The sequence below is a fragment of the Crassostrea angulata genome, chromosome 6 (genome assembly GCF_025612915.1).
Source record: "Crassostrea angulata isolate pt1a10 chromosome 6, ASM2561291v2, whole genome shotgun sequence".
NCBI classification, from domain to species: Eukaryota; Metazoa; Mollusca; class Bivalvia; order Ostreida; family Ostreidae; genus Magallana; species Magallana angulata.
The window spans coordinates 54,971,389-54,989,735 of NC_069116.1; the positions used below are offsets into that span (position 1 = coordinate 54,971,389).

Here is an 18,347-nt window from a genome sequence, read left to right on the forward strand (position 1 = left end):
AGATATCGATACGTGTGTATATCTTATCAAATGTCACTTTAAGAACATTAACACCCTATATCCATCCATCATTTTTGTGGGGTTTTTTTTTAATTTGATATAAGATTAAACAAAATCCGAGTTCATAAATAATAAACATGGTGTCTTTTACAAACACTTATAGTTTGTTGAGAATCAAAAATTGAAAATTGTCTGGCATGTACAATCTTTTTTTTTCATATTTGATTTTCAAAAATCTAATTTTTTGTAAGGGATATGCATTAAGAATATATAGAACCCTAAACAACGAGCCTTAAGACGACGATAAATACTCGCCATTTAAAGGTTATTTGTTTTCAGACACGCATGCATGATTGCGCATATATATATATGCATGCTGACTTACTAATTAAACTAAACGGCTGTTAATTTATATGTCTAAAGGAAGGGGGGGGTTGAATTGAAATCCATTTTTCAACTGTCTAGCTTAATTCCTCCGTTATTGTTCCAACTGCTTGGGCATGTTGCGAGGCGGGATCTCGGCGGAACCTTGTAAATTATCGCACGCTGTTCGAGGTGTTAATTTATGCTTATGTTCAAGATATAAGGCACAAATGAAGTTGATATTAGCATTGATTCACTGCCAGTTGATTCTTTAAACATGAATTAGCATTTCATATTAACTTGCCTACCACTTCATGCACCTGCACTGTTTATTAGTTGTTAATCAAGACGAACGACATTAATTAGTATGCAGGTATATCGATCAGCATGCATTGACTTCAGCTACTCTACAATATATCTCTCATAAAAATAATAATATCAATTTGTTCTAATGCATATTATACAATGGTTCTTAGAATTTTAAAATATTGTAAATTCAAATATGACCCCGAACATTAAAGCACAAAGTACACCGAGACGTACTGTCCCGTTTCTATAAAATCATAAATAAATATATACATTCATATTTTTATATTTCATATCCTATAGGCATACAATGTATTTCCTTTATTCATAGAATAAACAAAACCCGTGTATTCCACTTGTACTTACTTGTATAATTATTATGTAAAGATCAAGCTATCATTATCATACGGATATCAAATCCTTTGTTTACATCACGAAAGTATAAGGGAACGAGGTTTACAATCACGATCTATTCATAACCAAAGCACGTGATCTTACATTGCGTGCGCATCTCCGTTGCTATAATGGGTTCAGCAATTTGCATTAATATTCATGAGTTTACCTTATAAGGATATGACAATCGAAAAATTGACCAATCAGATTATGCCATCAAACGTAAACACGGTTGCGTCGTTTGTTTTCGAGTCGTCAGCTGGGAGAAGAAAATAGAGGAAATATACAACGAATTATTCACTGAAAATTGCCGAATTTTGATATCTACATTGATCAACACTACTCTATCGCATCAAAAGACTGCTAGTACGTGAGTATATTCATTCGTATCTGCTGCTTTATCTAAATATTTTAGCTTGAAGTTTGACAGCTGCATCGATTTGACCTTCATAATGGCTGCCAGTTCCAGCCTACATACGCTGCTTTGAATTTACTGCGTAATGGAAGCAGGCAGGCATTTTCGTGAATAAATCTAGCACTTAAAATGAAATAGTCTATATTCTTACACATGATTTCAGTTGTTTCATCAAATGAGTTTTATTGTTTGCATATTTCAATGCATTCTTTGTTCCGCTTCGGGCGGGTCCTTTATAACTGCATTGTTTGTTGAATTGATCTTGTTAAATCTTGATCAGTTGCAATCCCACGGGCAACTAACGCGTAAACAAAGAAATTTCTACGGTCTAGGCTAAGTTAACGATGATATTGTAAATTGTACTTGAGTGATTAATTGCATATTCCAGCTAGCGAAATGATTTCTGCTAGCTCAGCAGCATTTCGCGATTTTATCGATTTCTTTTACATTATTGGAAAATTGATTTCCTCTTTGAGAGCTCACCATCTCTAAATTAACACTGTACGAAGTTGGACAGTTGTGAATATCAAACCCACATTCAATGTTTACAGGTTATTTATAGAAACACAAAACAGCTGATGTAGCGTTTCGATGTATTTATAGCAATTACATACTACATATATGTAGGTCAGTGTCTTTTTTTACATTTCACAGGTACATTGCATGTATTTTCTATAATATTGATAATCCACTATATGTATAATGTATACCTGGATAATTAAAAGAATTTAAAAAAGCAACTGGATATACTGCGATAGTATTACATGAGGAACCTGTATACATTGTTGCACCAGGGTTTGTAAGAATTTTGCTACCCAACACTCACCTTGAAATGTAAATAAAGCTGAGGTGACAAGCTAGGTATTTAAAGAAACTTATGAAACAGAATAGACCCGATATGTCACTAGGATTTGGCGACCCCATTGTGACTATATTTTACACTTATACTTTACAAAACAGGTAAATCTATATAGTTTACTTTGAGAATTTTTATCACAATAGATCATTTGTAAGAAAACTTCATATTAGATTTTTCCCTGTTTTAGTTTGCTTTAGTATTGTAAAATTTTATTGTTAGTTAATGTTGGTCATGGTTGACTGCATATCTTAAACCTAAGTCTGACACACTGTGTTTAGCATGTATTGAGTTATGTCATTGTTTCCTATCAAAACTATGTAGCACCTAGATTAGATCACATGTTAGTTACATAAAACTGCCTGCAGGTTAAATTCACACCCTTTAGGGTAGTGAAAAATCCAGTCTTTCAAAATTTGTAAGAAAAAAATCTAAAATTATTCAAATCATTATTGGTGTGGGGTTTTATTTGCCCAATTAAACTACTGAATGTTTTATTTAAAAACTAAATTTTATATTTTCTTTTAGAGTGCCACAAAAGCCCACACAACTGCCATTGATTGAACACTACAGATATATTTGCCACTGAATCAGCTTGATCCACTCCCTTGTGCCAACATGTTCAGCAGTGTTACTAACTACCTGTTTGGGTCCTCCCAGCCTGAGGAGGAGGAGACTGTGCAGAAAATGGAGCTGGAGACATCCCCTGCCAAGGATGATGATTGGTTGATTGTCAACGTTCAAGGTACATCACACACAGCTTCAACAAACAAACACATCAGCTGTACTATTGTAACGTACTGCATGCTGTAATACATATTGAACAGTTTGAACATTTATGTTTTCCTTTTTCTTTGATGCTATATTACTCTACATTCAAATCATGCAAACATCTCTTGCTATTATTTCTGCCTGGATGCATGCTTTACAAAGCAGCCCCATTTGGTATTTAAGTTTGCTCCACAGACTGTATTCGATGGGTGGTAATGGTGCACACAAAACCTATTATAGGGTGTAGATTTTAGACTGAGGCATGTCTTAGAGAATGGAAAACATCTGTGTTTTAAGTTATTATTCAATGTTGTGCAATTGTACATACATGTAATAATTAAAAAGTTATGGAGGTCCTAAACTGATATAGTATCTGCCATCTGCCATTTTTTTTAAATACACAGATTTTTAAAAACATTCAAAATGTTAAAACTAAATCAGCACGGCAAGATAAATTATTTCAAAATATTGAAATTCAAATGATTTTTAGGTCATTTTGTCATCAGCGGCAAGTTTGGGTTTTTTTGTTCAAATTGAAAATAATAGTATATACTCTCTGAATGCAGCTTCATGTTCAATGATGTTGAGGTCAAGATAGATTTCTAGAAAGTAAACTGAAGCAAAACTGCAAAGTAGAATTTCTCCTTGCAGATAAGACTACGTGTGTCACTGTTCCAACAGTCTGTCGAGTCTCGGGTCACTCCCCCTATAGTAGTGACAGCGACACTGGTATGGGCCATGGCACGCCCAGCACGTCTGGTGCCTCCACGCCTAACTCCAGGTTCTTTCTGCGTATGCATGAAAGTTGGATTTTAACCCCACCTCCTTGTTTTACTGCAGGCGGCCCAACGTCCCAAGTTCCTATGACAGAAATGGAGAACCTCCTGATCGAACATCCCAGTATGTCTGTCTACAACAGTCACTGCTCCCGAGGAAGTTCCGGGGAGGACAGTAATCTCTCCGAGTCTTCCACGGACAGTATATCTAACATTGTGGCCAAAAAGGGTCTCCGTCCAAGAAACAGTCAAGGGCAGGTAATCCGACAGGCCCCGAGGCGACCCAATGCTGTGGCCGCTCGGTGTGGGATTCTTGCCCAGGCCGAGGCCCTGAAATCTGCTCAGCGTTCCAAGCAACGCAAAGAATCTCTCCATCTCTCCAAAGGCAGCTTAGATAGACACAACAAGACTACACTTCGCCACAGCAAGAAATTCAGCCAGAAGAACAGAATCCAAACTCCCTCTGGACGCAACTTCAACACTCAGCAGATGAAGCACTAAGAATGGTCCCGGATAGTCTCTGTAACAAATTGATAGGATTTTTTGTGTAAAGATTGTTATTTAAAAGTTAATGGTTTTTTTCTCCCAAATTTTTAAATTGGTGATTTGGGTATTTGTTTGATTATTTCCAGCATTTTTCTTTTTCTGCACTTTAAAGGAACAAGCATAAATTTTTTTTTTCAACTTTTTTGTTGTATGTACATTGTAGCTTAACATTTTAAAATCCATTCCGTTTCATATGGAATGTAAAAAAAGAATTAGTTTAGACTTAGTTGTTGTGATATAAAGGAAACATAGAATATAATTGTGTAAGTGATACCTGTTCAGCACAACCTAAAGTGTATATCTCAATTTAGTTCAGTAGATTCTGTCAAATACAAATATATATTTGGTGCATTATTTATATCTGTGTTTTGCTGACACAGGCAAATCCACTTTGTAATTTTATCAAAACAAATTTCAAATCCACGAATCCACCGACTTTTAAATTTTAAAGAATGAAACATATTTTTGTTCTCTTTTATTTTTACCTTGTATACCAAGTTACATATTTTCAAATTTTAAAAGAATTTTTACAGTTGTTATTATTTTTCAAGATTTGTAAATATTTGTGTAATTTTTAAATCCATTATCGTTAGACGTGCAATAGCCTCAGTGATGTAAACACCTAGTTTCCTTGGTAACAGGATCTATTCTGTTTTGATTACCGGTTATTTCCATAACACCCCGTTGTTTGTTACCTGCCAGTGTTAAGGATTCCAAGATCTCAATGAAACACTGTCAGTGGTCAATTTGCCTATGTTCTTACCAGCAATCTATCTATGCAATTAGGCCCACTCGCTATAGTACTAAACTCACAACTGATAAAGTAGCTGTGGGGTTTATAATTATTTTATGTCATTTAAAGATCATGTTGACATTTGTCCATAAATATGGTGCATAATTGATGAATATAATCCAATTCAGGTGAAAAAGAACTTTGTGAGAATGGTTACCAAAGATTTCAACTTATGAATGGTTGCTTACAACTTTACAGAAGTTCATGTAAAGCTATGGATAATCAGTTGTTTTGATTGATAGATATTGTGTATAAGAGAAAAATAAAATGCAACAGATTTTATGATAATGCTGGGTGAATTTTGAACATTTGATTCAGAAGTTTGAGGAATGCAACATTCTTTTATACTTTGTTATTAATTTTTAGAACTTCCACTCTCTATCAAGTTTTTCCAATCATGTCAGATTGTCAGAATCTCAAATAAAAAAAAAATTCAAAATCCTATTCAATTCATTTTATATCATCCATAAATTAGCTTGAATTACTGTTAATTTGATTTGGGTATGTTGATTGTTAAAACAGCTAGAATCTCTCATTTTTGAATTTTTGAAAGATTAACTGATGTTGCAACAGATGAAATAATGTAAACTAATTGCGAGATAGTGTATTCAATGTTATTTATTGCGATATTAAAAAACTTGCATTTTTGAATGACATTTTCTGGGTTTTTTTCTCCATAGAAACAAACTGAGTTATTTCCCTTTTCACAGTTAGTTTATCAAGCTGTGAGATAACAATATGTCTATAATTGTGTCATGAAAATACATGTAATTATTAAGTTTGTTTACTGAAATCAACAGATTAAAAAATCCTGTTGAATCTCTCTAATGAAGGTCTAGATCAGATTACGCAAGCACAGAAAAACATGGATTGAAAAGGATTTCCCCCGGGGGGAAGGGAGGGGGGGGGGGGTTCAGTAAATTAAATAACATGATAAATGACACTGCATGACAGAATGCCATGTTTGCCCCTCCCCCCAACTATTATTTAATCAAAGTACTGAAAGTACTGTTAGACGGTGGCGTCGTTTGAAAGTGGCATATTACATGTAACAATGAGTGATGTATGATAATTATTTTTGTCGAAAACCGCGGCCAGTATCGCATTCATGTACTAATACTTAACGCTTACTCGCACAACTAGTCGTGAGTTTCCTACATGGATAATTCTGTGGAAATCGTAGCTGTGATCTCACTCTACACTTTACAAATGCTGTGTCTCTTGGTCGTCATCTTTTGGGAAATACCCAAAGATTTATCACAGTAGTCTTTGTCGTATAAAGGTTTGTATCTATATTTTGTATCAATATGTTTGTATCTATATCAGTTGACATTAAAACCCCGTTTGAATGGTTGCCACCACATATTGAATGAATAAATCAAATCCAAAGCGATTTCATCACAGTACGCCCAAATATTTGATTGTTTGAAGAAGGGGAATTTTGGTTTATTCCTTTTTGACCTTTGGGTTGGCCCCGCAAATGGGAACAACTTTTGAAAAGTGTGGATTGGACTATTGTGCTTTAAATATATTGTAGATTTCTCAAAGTAACGAGAACAAATAAAGCTTTGGTATGATAAAATACTTATTTTTACTAACTATCTGGGCATACATATAGTATATTAATTGTCCCTCTCGACAGCATTTTCCCTCATTTTCTTCACGGGGAAAAAGTTGCAGTCTTGTGGATCATCACATTTGCTTTTTTTTCCCTCATAGTCAGTTAATACATTAAGGTGTAAAGAAAACGGAATGGGTTTACAAGAACCTGTTTGATAAAACTGGTATTGCTTTTGGAATGCACGTCATCATGAAACAGAAGAGTAAATCAATATTTTATCTTCGACTTTAGGGGATTATTTCCATTTGCTCACAACGAAAGTGAATGAAAATTTAAAAAAATATCATACAACATTCGGTCGCGGCAGTTTCATTAATCAACGTTTTAAACATTTGTTCTATTGTATTTAGCTATAGATTTATTCAAACCATTTGAATGAATTCGGGAAAGTCACATGTATATTTTATCGCTTCTCAGTACACTTTAACATGCATAAATTACTTGCTACATTAAACTTTTCTAGTAAACTTACAACAAATATTGATTAATTATACAAAATAAGTTTTTAAAAACACCAAACAAACAAAATTCAAGCTGAACGCACGTTTTTCTGACCGTACAGCTGTGTATATAAAGAAGATGGGGGATAAGATGGCGCAACTGCCCTTTTGGTTTACTTGTAAAATACAATTTCAAATTTAGCATTTTTTCAATTAAATATATTTGATATGTTATTATGCAAGTTTAAAAAATGGTAATTTCTAACTATATTCAGTTTGAAATATTTCAAAAAGATAAGAAAAAAATAATAAATTTTTAAGTTTTGGTGGTATCGAACCCAAGTTCTATAAAGTTTCCTAATGGCTGGTGCTCTAACCATGGTGAGCCATTTCATTCACAACAAAGTGCGTTGTTTAAATGCTATATGAGACTATGACCACGAATTTTCGGACTTGTATTATATTTCTAAAACTTTCAATTGTTGAGCTACAAAATGACATTTTTGAACTGTAGTGGGTCATCTCTCCACATTTTTGTTGAGTCCAATCGGTTTATTAAATTCCATTAAACCACATTTAGACTGTAAAAAAAAATTATTGAGCTCAGACCCACTCTATGAAAGAAAATGAATTGAAGTTATAAAAATTACACGATTAGGAGGTTTTGACACGCATACGCCAGTTTAAATCAATATATTGCAAGTATATTTAAAATATTTAAAGATTACAATCCGATGTTACGTTAAATATACATTGTTTTTAATTATTTTTTAAAAAAGTATCAGATTTAATGATATTTTAATTTTGCCGTATCTAATCATTCCTCATATGGGCATTTTACACGCCTTATTCACCTATCTTCTTTGATTTTATTCTTTGCATGTACTAAACAATAGATCTAGGGTTCGCAAATCCCGGCAATATTTTCGGAAAGCTATATTTCTGTAGCTCAGCAGAATTCTACAGTCATCTATGAAGCACATTTTTTTGCCTTCATGTTTCATTATTTATCGCAAATATAGCATGAATGTATACGCTACGGCCGATGTAGCATTGTGTTAAGTGATGACACTTTCTAACCGGTGTGTATTTCAATTGCGAGTCGCAACAAACTGGCGCATTTATATAGGCCCGCCTATTTGTAAATGCATGTTGACAAAATGATGCTAACACTTGGAAACAAATGTCGAAGAAAGTTCATAATAGAGTTGTACTCGCGAATTAAGAATCATTTGAGAACAAACGGGGCGATGTTTACGTACATATGTAAATAATGTTATCTGTTAGTGAAAAAATGCCCCCAAACCAAAGAAAAGATGCTCTCTTACATTACCGTTCATTATGTACCATAAATGTATATGGAATATCGCATGTTTTTTCTCACAAAAAAGCTAGCATTTGCTGCAAATTAGAGATAGACGAGCTGACACGCCGTGAAATCCATAAGACGTTTTACAGCATATGTAAAAAAAAATCTGAACTAAAAATCTTTGAAACATCGTAAAATGTAGTTTATATACATTTAAAATGGGGACTCGATTTGCACGTGAATTTTACAATCCGACGTCGATTAGCGTGTTTGAGAGAAAGTCAGCAGCAAGTAAAGCGTCAACATCTGCAGTAAATATTGTCTGATGAATATTGAGGTGCCTGTAATAAAATTTATGTTTCTACAGACTGAGTGAGGTACGAAATAAGGTACATTGTAAATCACAGGTCAGTCGAAAATTTAACACATTTGTATCGTAAATTTAAAGTTTTTGTGTGTTTGAAAACACATGCACACTTGTAGAAGAAACTGTGCCATTGATCGGTTGAAGTTCAATAAAATGTAATTTATGTAATATTCATTGTCAGTATCTGTTGTGAATTCTTTGGAATAAGCTTCAACAACAAAAAATATACTGCTCAACTAAAACTAATGCGTTGAAAATGGCTGAATTTATCGATGAAGCATAATTGCTGAAATATGAAATGGCAAACCAGTTTAAATAATGTGTTTCTGACAATTATTTATATCATAAAAAACAAGAAGCAATTATTGTGAGATCTCTTGACCAATTATCGCAGTGATATAGTTTATATGCAGTCCTGATACAGAGTTAAACGTCAAAACTGGCAGTTTGAGCCTTAATTAATATTATTAATACCGCGTAAGCAGATAGGGTAACGGCTCATTTAAAATAAAACCCAATTTCATACATTATTTAAATGTATGTACAAAATAATTAGCAGCTATAATGCTTAAAATATCTGATAAGATTAAAATGCGTTCTCATACTGAAATCGACACGTAGATAAAACACTGCATACATGTACCTAACAGAGTTATCGTTCGTTATCCGCTAGGGTCCCCGTGAGAAATACCCTTCCGGTCAGGACCGTAGCAATAGACAGTGGCTATAAATAGCCACCGTCTAAAAATGGGTGTAATATACTATCCGCGACATAAGAGGGTAGTATATCGAGGAATATCATCCATGAGTACAGTTTGACAATTTACAAGTACATATATACCTTCTACAGCTTGATTTTATAATAATAAACAAAATGCGCCTTTGTACATAAATTTTCCAATGCACATAGTATACACCACCCAAACATCCGGAATGAAATCACGTTCTGTGTGTTACAAACATTCTATGTGCGCACGCATGATACACTTCACATACTAGTGCAATCATATCATGTAACAGTGACCGGGGAGAATCTGCATCATTCATGAATGACGCTATATCTACGAATCAACGCACCTGCATAATGCATGTAGATCCGGGCCACAGTATGTGCGTTAAAGGAAAGAATCACAATCATTAATAAGGGTTAGCATTTTACCGCCATTGGCGCCGATAATTTTTCAGACTTGTTTTGGCTTTACATTATGTATATAGTGTGGTAACATTCATGGTAGTTAAATTTATTTGTCAGCCTCCAAAGATCTAACTCTTCTATGTGTATTAGTGTCATATTCAGTATTTTCCACCGCAATGTTCATGAAGACTAAAGGGTCTCTTAATCGTATAATCTTTTATATAATAATATATATATATATATATACATGTATATACATGTATGAGGTTATATTATCATCAGCAATTTGCCCACCAGAACAGCTTTTTAAAAAATCGAAATAGTTTTCTAGTCATAAATTATAGCTATATAGCTAAGAAAGAAAAAAATCAGAGACGTAGGGACAGAGATTAGTGGGAGGAGGTATGCCCACAGACTTTTTAAAATTAGCAATCGACTTGTAAACTTCTACCATGTAACGAAATAAAATATAAGCCAAGGAGGCTCTCCACACTTTTGAGACCAAAAAAATTAATATGATATTGAAAGCTGATATATTATAAGACGCTTGCATACCACCCTCACCCACCTCTAAACTAAGAATTCAATGTTTTTGAATTTCTTTTTATCTTTATATTTATTATTAAGGATAGGTCTAACCCCCCCCCCCCAACCCCCCATCAAATTTGAAGTCACATGTACATTTAGTGAAATTAGAACTGAATCAATCTAATATGACTAGCTTTGAAGTTAACGTTAGCCCTGACACCATAAAAATGTTTACAACCATTTATAAAACAAAGCAAAAGAATTTTTCTAATTAAGAAATTGGAGGACAATTATTTTCAAATCAGTACTGTTCTAAGAAAAGCTAGTAATTGTAAGCATTTTTATTCAAGCCATATACCGTAACTCCACAGTGTCAGAGAGAGGCCTCAACATCAAACAATTTTTGAGGTACTCAAAGTTAGCACAAGAAGGACATTTTAATACTCCTCTTAAAATGCTTGTCAGGATGTTTTGGAATAGAACGATGCTACGCGCCTGTCCCCACATACTGTGGTTTCATCAAAATTATTACCATGTGTTATTGCGTTTGGATAAACATTTCATTTGATTTCTTGGATCAACGCAAGAACGAAATCCTGCTTGAAAAATTATTGATGAAACCAAAGTTTGTCTTAACCAATTAGATATTACATCATTAAGTTTCTTAACTAGGGGTCTTCCCTTTGACAATTCAAAAACAATCTGTATCATCCGTTCTTCAATTGAATTAAAATGATTTTATCATGCATTTTACAAAGTTATGGCTTTGCCTAGCTGAGATATACATGTAATGGAGAGTAACATGAAAAGTACAATGGCGGTACGAACCTGAAAATATTACTAGTTTCCCTGATATTATGTCATACACAACTGAATATTTAAATGATATATTAATGATTATACAAAAAATATTTCCGGATATTTAGGAGCTCAGTACCAAACATTGCTTTGATTGAAGATCAATTTCCTTTAATGGGCTGAATGGCTAAAAAATATAGGTCTAACTTGCTTATCAGGCGCAACTCTAGAATTTTTCATAGGGCAAGGCTTTGAGAGCCACGGAGCTTTTGTTTTATAAGGAGTGGAACTTTTTTTGGTAAAGTTACTATGTGAATTTTCTAGTGTTGTAATTCTGGACTCAACTACTATCCTCCTGTCTAGATCCCTGCATGTATACCACACATCAACTATGAACCATAAAGTATCATATTTTTTTGTAGTTTCTTTCCCAATATTATCACCTATACAGGTAAAATTGCAACTTGTGTTGAACATACGTTGCAATTTTACCTGTGTAACATCCTATCGCAGTGGGTTAGAGGGTTTACTACGAATCTGTAAGTCATGAGTTCGAATCCTGCTGGGTATTTTACAATTTCTACATCTCCAAGTGTTTTTAAAAACTATTTAAATTCAGTGAAATTATTTCAATTATAGTATACTTTAATCCGCATTAATATCGACAGATGTCCCATACCACCTTAAACCTCTTGGTCTCCGATTCATTTCAAGAAACTAAATATAATATTATCTCACCAGTGTCAATGTATTAAGGAGGATGGATGGTCAACCAATTACCATTAGATCTATCTTCAACTTTTGGACGATGTTTGTTTAGTTGCAAACTATTATTTTATAAAGAAAAATGTCATATAATTTGATTAGTCTATGCGTTCTTCTTTAAAAGGAATTCAATACATATTAAAAAATGGTAACGACTATCTAACCCTTTTACATATATATGTTGACGTATAAACAAAAGGACAATAAAGCATATATTGAATAATTAAAAGAAAATAACCCGATTGACCTTTGGCTCATTCGTATGAGTTACAACATGTTAGAAATGCTCCCCCTTTCCTCGATCCCTTTAGATCAGCGCAGGAATATTCGTCAATCAAAAGATATATATGCAGCGTTCGAATAGCAATGCGGGCCTACTTTAGCAAAAGTGAACAAATCACTTATTGCGACGATAGTAGTATTATACTGCGCATCTTGCAGTTAGAGTGTAGTACTGTAATCTATTGCTGGTTATATAGTAAACCTGACGGGGACAGGGTTGTAGCAGGGACCTCACTGAGCAGTGTCTGTTGGGACAACTTGCTGTATTGGAATCATCGGTAATGTTGAATTTTTACAATTTTTTTTTAATAAATGCAGAATATTACATATAAAACTTAAAATAACGACTAAGCAATTAGAAAAATAATGATATTAAAATTTATACTCGAGAATAATTCAAATTAGTATCAAAATAAGATTTAAACTATTTATATTTCCTTTGGTCTGTAAAATGGTCCACAAATCAACATCAAGTGCGCATGAATTCTTGAAGAACAGATGTACATAAAACATGTCACATGTGTTTAAATCATCGTCAAAAGAAATTGTTTACTGATATCTTCTTACAAAGTACAAATAAATATTAAACTCGGCGGTTGACACGCTAAATCAAAGTTCACCGACATATTCTCAAATATTGGCCGAGTCAATGCCCTGTTATCATCGGAGAGCTGAAGTATGGAGGATTAGGACAACATTGGCGCATCATACGAGGGAATTGACATTGGTGTTTTACGTATTTCATGCACAGTTACAATGACCCACAAGTCAAGTTTGTCCCGCGAGAGTATAAAAAAACAAGCAGGGGGGCATGGAGCTTCAGTTGACACCCTGTTTAGCCCTGGACATGGCCTCTCAGAGAATCTCTTTCCTTGTTGTATTGCTCTGTACGATCGTCGTTACGGAATCATTCGCCGTCGTCAGATTTTGGAGACCACAGGGTAGCATCATAGAGAATAAGGGTAAGAAAAATGGTAACGTTAATAAAACGAAAGAAAAGTATACCCGTTTGATACACCTTTGGTGTTCGAACAATAAAGTAAGTGTTACATGTACATGTCTATTTTTTTGCTTCAGATGGGAAAAACAATAACAAAATTAACAACAAAAACAACACGTCAACAAGCAACGAAATGGAGACAGAACGACAAGAGCGCAACAATGATACAGGTAGACAACCGATTACTCAGTCCAGAACAGGAACTATCTAGTAGTAGTCAGATTTGGCATTTATTGAAACTTTAAAAAGTTGTTCTTTTTTAAAAGATGCTTACAATAGATTTTGGTTTTTTTTTCAGTGTTGGTCGTAGTGTGGGGATCTATCTGTGTAATGTTTCTGGTTGCCTGTGGATTGATAGTTGTTCTGAACACAAGGTACATGAACTTCATTGTTTTTAAATATACCCTTTTCGACTCCCCATGGTCAAGATTATTACAAAGTCATCAATTTAAATTTTCTAATTTGGTAGGATGCATGCTCACAATTTAACATTGTTGTTTTATTCCTTTTCCAGCAAAATATCCGTGAGACACGTTAAATTAGAAGAGGGATTGATCAAGCATAATGATCAGAACAAGAACTATCTGTGTAGATTAAAACTCACAGAGAATCCCTTATACAGCATCAAATGGGGGCAGCCTTTACCAACTATACCCGAGGAAGACGCGGATGAATATATTGCCGTGACAGGGTACTTGACATTTCACAGGCCAACTCCAAAGAGGAAAAATATGGATGAATCCATGAACACTAAACAAGATGTGGCAATTGCAATTCACCCACTAATTTCACCAAGGCTGATGTAGGATTACCAGTTTATCCATGTCCGTTTATACGGAGAAAAGGGGTGAATGTCGTGGGACCCACTAATACAGTCTGCGTACAAATCCGTACAAGAGCCAAAGACTTTCAGAGGATTCTGAAATAACAAATTGTCCATTAGTAAAATCAAAGTAACACTTTGATGATAGCTAGTATAGTCAAGCGCTCAATTCAAAATATTTCTTCAAGAAATGTTGTACAAAATTACCGGTGACATTTGTTTTTGTTGGGAACTATTTTTTCATTTCCGGTGAAAAACGTTTTATCAATTTGTGTAATATTTATCATATTATACAATCTTAAGTTTGTTTTTCTGTATTTCTCAGGAGAGAGAGAGAGAGAGAGAGAGAGAGAGAGAGAGAGAGAGAGAGAGAGAGAGAGAGAGAGAGATTTTACGTGTCTTTGCAGCTCAGGCGATAGAAGTAAATAAATATCTATCTAGTAAAGTTCACTGTTCACTGCTTTGTTTTGAGGCCTAAGATACTACGGAAAGCTACGAGATACATTTTTTTTTAAATTTTAGAGATAACACCAGGTGACCAATATACTCTGCCTGTAGGTCAAAGTTAAATGAAGTCAAGGTTAATCCCGGAATCACAACACTGTTATGATGTCATTTTTTCCTGATTTTGTACCCTCCGTTTGAAGAAAAAAATAAGTTTTTAATAATGCTACATGTACATTTGTAAATATCCAAAAGTTACCTTTCCTTATATGTATAAACAAGTTTGTAAAAAGAGTTCATATATTTACTTGTTGAAAGGATAAGATAACTTATTGGATTGTTTCTGGGGAAGAGTAAAAATCGCCAACATCAAATTTAGCATAAAATTATTTGACAGCATATATATTTGTTAGACTGGGTTCACCTCTTATAATCCTGCAAGCCGCTCTACAAGTGACTCGTAGCTGTCCGAGATGATTTTTTTATTGGACAGCTACATGTACATGTTACATACAGTATTGGAAAGCTGGAGATATTAGAAATAAACACAAACACATAAACAAGTACATCGGTAGAAATATCTATGACCAAAAAAAAATCCCCAATAAGTAAGCTATCCATTATATCAGATATTGGTTAGTGCAATAGCTGACATTACACATATTGTTTAGTACAATAGCTGACATTACAGATATTGGTTAGTACAATAGCTGACATTACAGATATTGGTTGGTACAATAGCTGACATTACAGATATTGGTTGGTACAATAGCTGACATTACAGATATTGGTTGGTACAATAGCTGACATTACAGATATTGGTTAGTACAATAGCTGACATTACAGATATTGGTTGGTACAATAGCTGACATTACAGATATTGGTTAGTACAATAGCTGACATTACAGATATTGGTTGGTACAATAGCTGACATTACAGATATTGGTTAGTACAATAGCTGACATTACAGATATTGGTTAGTGCAATAGCTGACATTACAGATATTGGTTAGTACAATAGCTGACATTACAGATATTGGTTAGTACAATAGCTGACATTACAGATATTGGTTAGTGCAATAGCTGACATTACAGATATTGGTTAGTGCAATAGCTGACATTACAGATATTGGTTAGTACAATAGCTGACATTACAGATATTGGTTAGTACAATAGCTGACATTACAGGTATTGGTTGGTACAATAGCTGACATTACAGATATTGGTTAGTACAATAGCTGACATTACAGATATTGGTTAGTACAATAGCTGACATTACAGACATTGGTTAGTACAATAGCTGACATTACAGATATTGGTTGGTGCAATAGCTGACATTACAGACATTGGTTAGTACAATAGCTGACATTACAGATATTGGTTGGTACAATAGCTGACATTACAGATATTGGTTAGTACAATAGCTGACATTACAGATATTGGTTGGTACAATAGCTGACATTACAGATATTGGTTAGTACAATAGCTAACATTACAGATATTGGTTGGTACAATAGCTGACATTACAGATATTGGTTAGTACAATAGCTGACATTACAGATATTGGTTGGTACAATAGCTGACATTACAGATATTGGTTGGTGCAATAGCTGACATTACAGATATTGGTTGGTGCAATAGCTGACATTACAGATATTGTTTAGTGCAATAGCTGACATTACAGATATTGGTTAGTGCAATAGCTGACATTACAGATATTGGTTAGTGCAATAGCTGACATTACAGATATTGGTTAGTACAATATGTTTTATGACTATTACATGCATGCTGTGAGAACCTTTTTTTAGAATGCATGTACAGTACAACGAACCCGTCGCTAACGGTACTGAGGAGTTTCCAATTTTAGATTAGAGACCAATATCAATAACCAAATATTTTACATTAATTTTATTTCTAACTTTATGAGTCATTTATCCGTACTTCTTCTTGATTCTTACCTTAGAATGAATCTGCTAAAACATAGAGACTACAAAGGCTCATGTGCATTAAAGTACAGTATCAGCATTTCATAATCCTTGGCCTGATACGGTATACAGCTGTTATTAAGAGTCTAAACTCAGCAAATCTCATTTCCAGTGTCAACAAGAGGCATTGTAAACTCCTACAATTATACCCTAGTAATATCAAAATCATATTTTAGCGTACAATTTTCTGGTATTAATTTTTCTTAATAATAATTACGTTGTTCCACAGGTCTCAGTAGCGTAAACAATGGAGAATATTGATGTTTATATGGAATCAAAATCATTCCATACGGAAACATGGGCACCAGAACGTGGAAACATTCTTAGAGATTTGATATCAATCAGAGATGACATCCAGAAACAACGTCTGAGGTATTCTCTTGGTTGTATTTCATATGTAACCATAGGACTCCTTAGCGGAAGTCTCGCTCTGGCAGGAATAATGGCCGATTCCTGCGCCATGGAGCCACTTGCTCTGGTGCTGACAATGGTTGGCCTTGTGACAGGGATACTATCCGGGGGAGCTGGACTAATTCTTGGGGGAATGAAAATTGTAGTAATAAAGCGGAAGTGTGCGTTGGCAATGGCATGTTTAGAAAAACACGAGGAAACTTGTAAAAAGATGAAAGCAAAACTGAAGGCTGTGAAGAAAAACATCGACGCGTTTAAAGCTGATACACGGGCACACAATAATTTGGATACATCTCAACTGAAAGAGGAAATAAAATGCTCAGCTGGCAGCGTGCCCCTTGCATTTAAAATAGATGACTTAGTGACCACGTCCAAAGCAGCAGAAGCATATAGAATAACAGGAAACAAGGACAAAATAGTAGAACTCTTCAAGATTGGAGACGCTTTAGACGACCTACTACCAACCGCATTAAAGGATGTTTCTGAAGAATGCGCCACAATATCAGTGTTAAGCACCGTTGCTGCCATCGGTATTTTGATTGACATTGGTTCCTTGATTTGGAATGTGTTAGAGTTTACAAGGCTTCGAAAGGGGATGCTTTGCAACGAAGCAGAGAGTCTCAATAAGGTTATTGTTTCGTTGCAGAGAGAGTATGATGTGTTAGAAAGATGTTTTATTTGAGAGTGTGACAATACATAACTATTATTGTTTTATCATTTGATTGAGACGTTATTTTATGCTTATGAAGTGAATTGTTTAAATGATCCTCGGGGGCTTGGTTGGCCATCTTCCACATAACATTTTTAATTATATCGATTTGTAATTCAGTAATACTGTTCCGGATTATTATGTAAGTGCTAAGATGGCATTTTTGCATTCGTCCAAGGTACATTTGCCTTTCAAACGGTAAAAACAAGGGCCTTCAAATTTAGTTTTAAACTTTAGTCATTTCAACAGAGTCAGTCTTAACCACTGGTGTAAAAAGGGTTCGGAAAGTGTAAGAATGATGAAGAAATAAGAGCTTATAAATAAAATTATGCACAAAACTCGGCCATTCGGTAATGCAGTTTTTAGTGAATTAAAACCATTTTAACAAGAGCTTGGACTTTGGGTAGTTGTGTCAAACAGCAATGTGACGTAGGCTTGTCTATTTCATTGCTGGCCACTCAGGCATTGCTCTTTGAAATCAACAAGATTTGTCTGGCTTTTGAGCTAAGACT

The 18,347-nt window shown here is 34.4% G+C and overlaps 3 protein-coding genes across 5 annotated transcripts; all 3 read left to right on the top strand.

Annotated features, from left to right (window-relative positions):
• Positions 1-1,267: 1,267 nt before the first annotated feature.
• On the top strand, positions 1,268-5,870 carry LOC128189690 (tumor protein p53-inducible nuclear protein 1-like). Of its 3 annotated transcripts, none has more exons than XM_052861401.1 (3): positions 1,268-1,428; positions 2,862-3,078; positions 3,756-5,870. In XM_052861401.1, exons 2-3 carry the CDS (start codon positions 2,952-2,954, stop codon positions 4,379-4,381), a joined length of 753 nt encoding a protein of 250 aa, XP_052717361.1. In that variant the 5' UTR covers positions 1,268-1,428; positions 2,862-2,951; the 3' UTR covers positions 4,382-5,870. The 3 variants fall into 3 exon arrangements, with proteins under 3 accessions (XP_052717361.1, XP_052717360.1, XP_052717362.1); XM_052861400.1 differs by having other exon boundaries at positions 1,273-1,432; XM_052861402.1 differs by lacking the exon at positions 1,268-1,428 and adding an exon at positions 2,342-2,437.
• Positions 5,871-13,159: 7,289 nt separating this feature from the next.
• LOC128190690 (uncharacterized) lies at positions 13,160-14,631 on the top strand. Its single transcript, XM_052862822.1, has 4 exons — positions 13,160-13,426; positions 13,542-13,634; positions 13,763-13,838; positions 13,979-14,631. The coding sequence occupies exons 1-4, from the start codon at positions 13,276-13,278 to the stop codon at positions 14,268-14,270; spliced, it is 612 nt and encodes a 203-aa protein (XP_052718782.1). The 5' UTR covers positions 13,160-13,275; the 3' UTR covers positions 14,271-14,631.
• Positions 14,632-16,962: 2,331 nt separating this feature from the next.
• LOC128187609 (uncharacterized) lies at positions 16,963-17,808 on the top strand. Its single transcript, XM_052858019.1, has one exon. The coding sequence runs from the start codon at positions 16,963-16,965 to the stop codon at positions 17,806-17,808; it is 846 nt and encodes a 281-aa protein (XP_052713979.1).
• Positions 17,809-18,347: the final 539 nt, after the last annotated feature.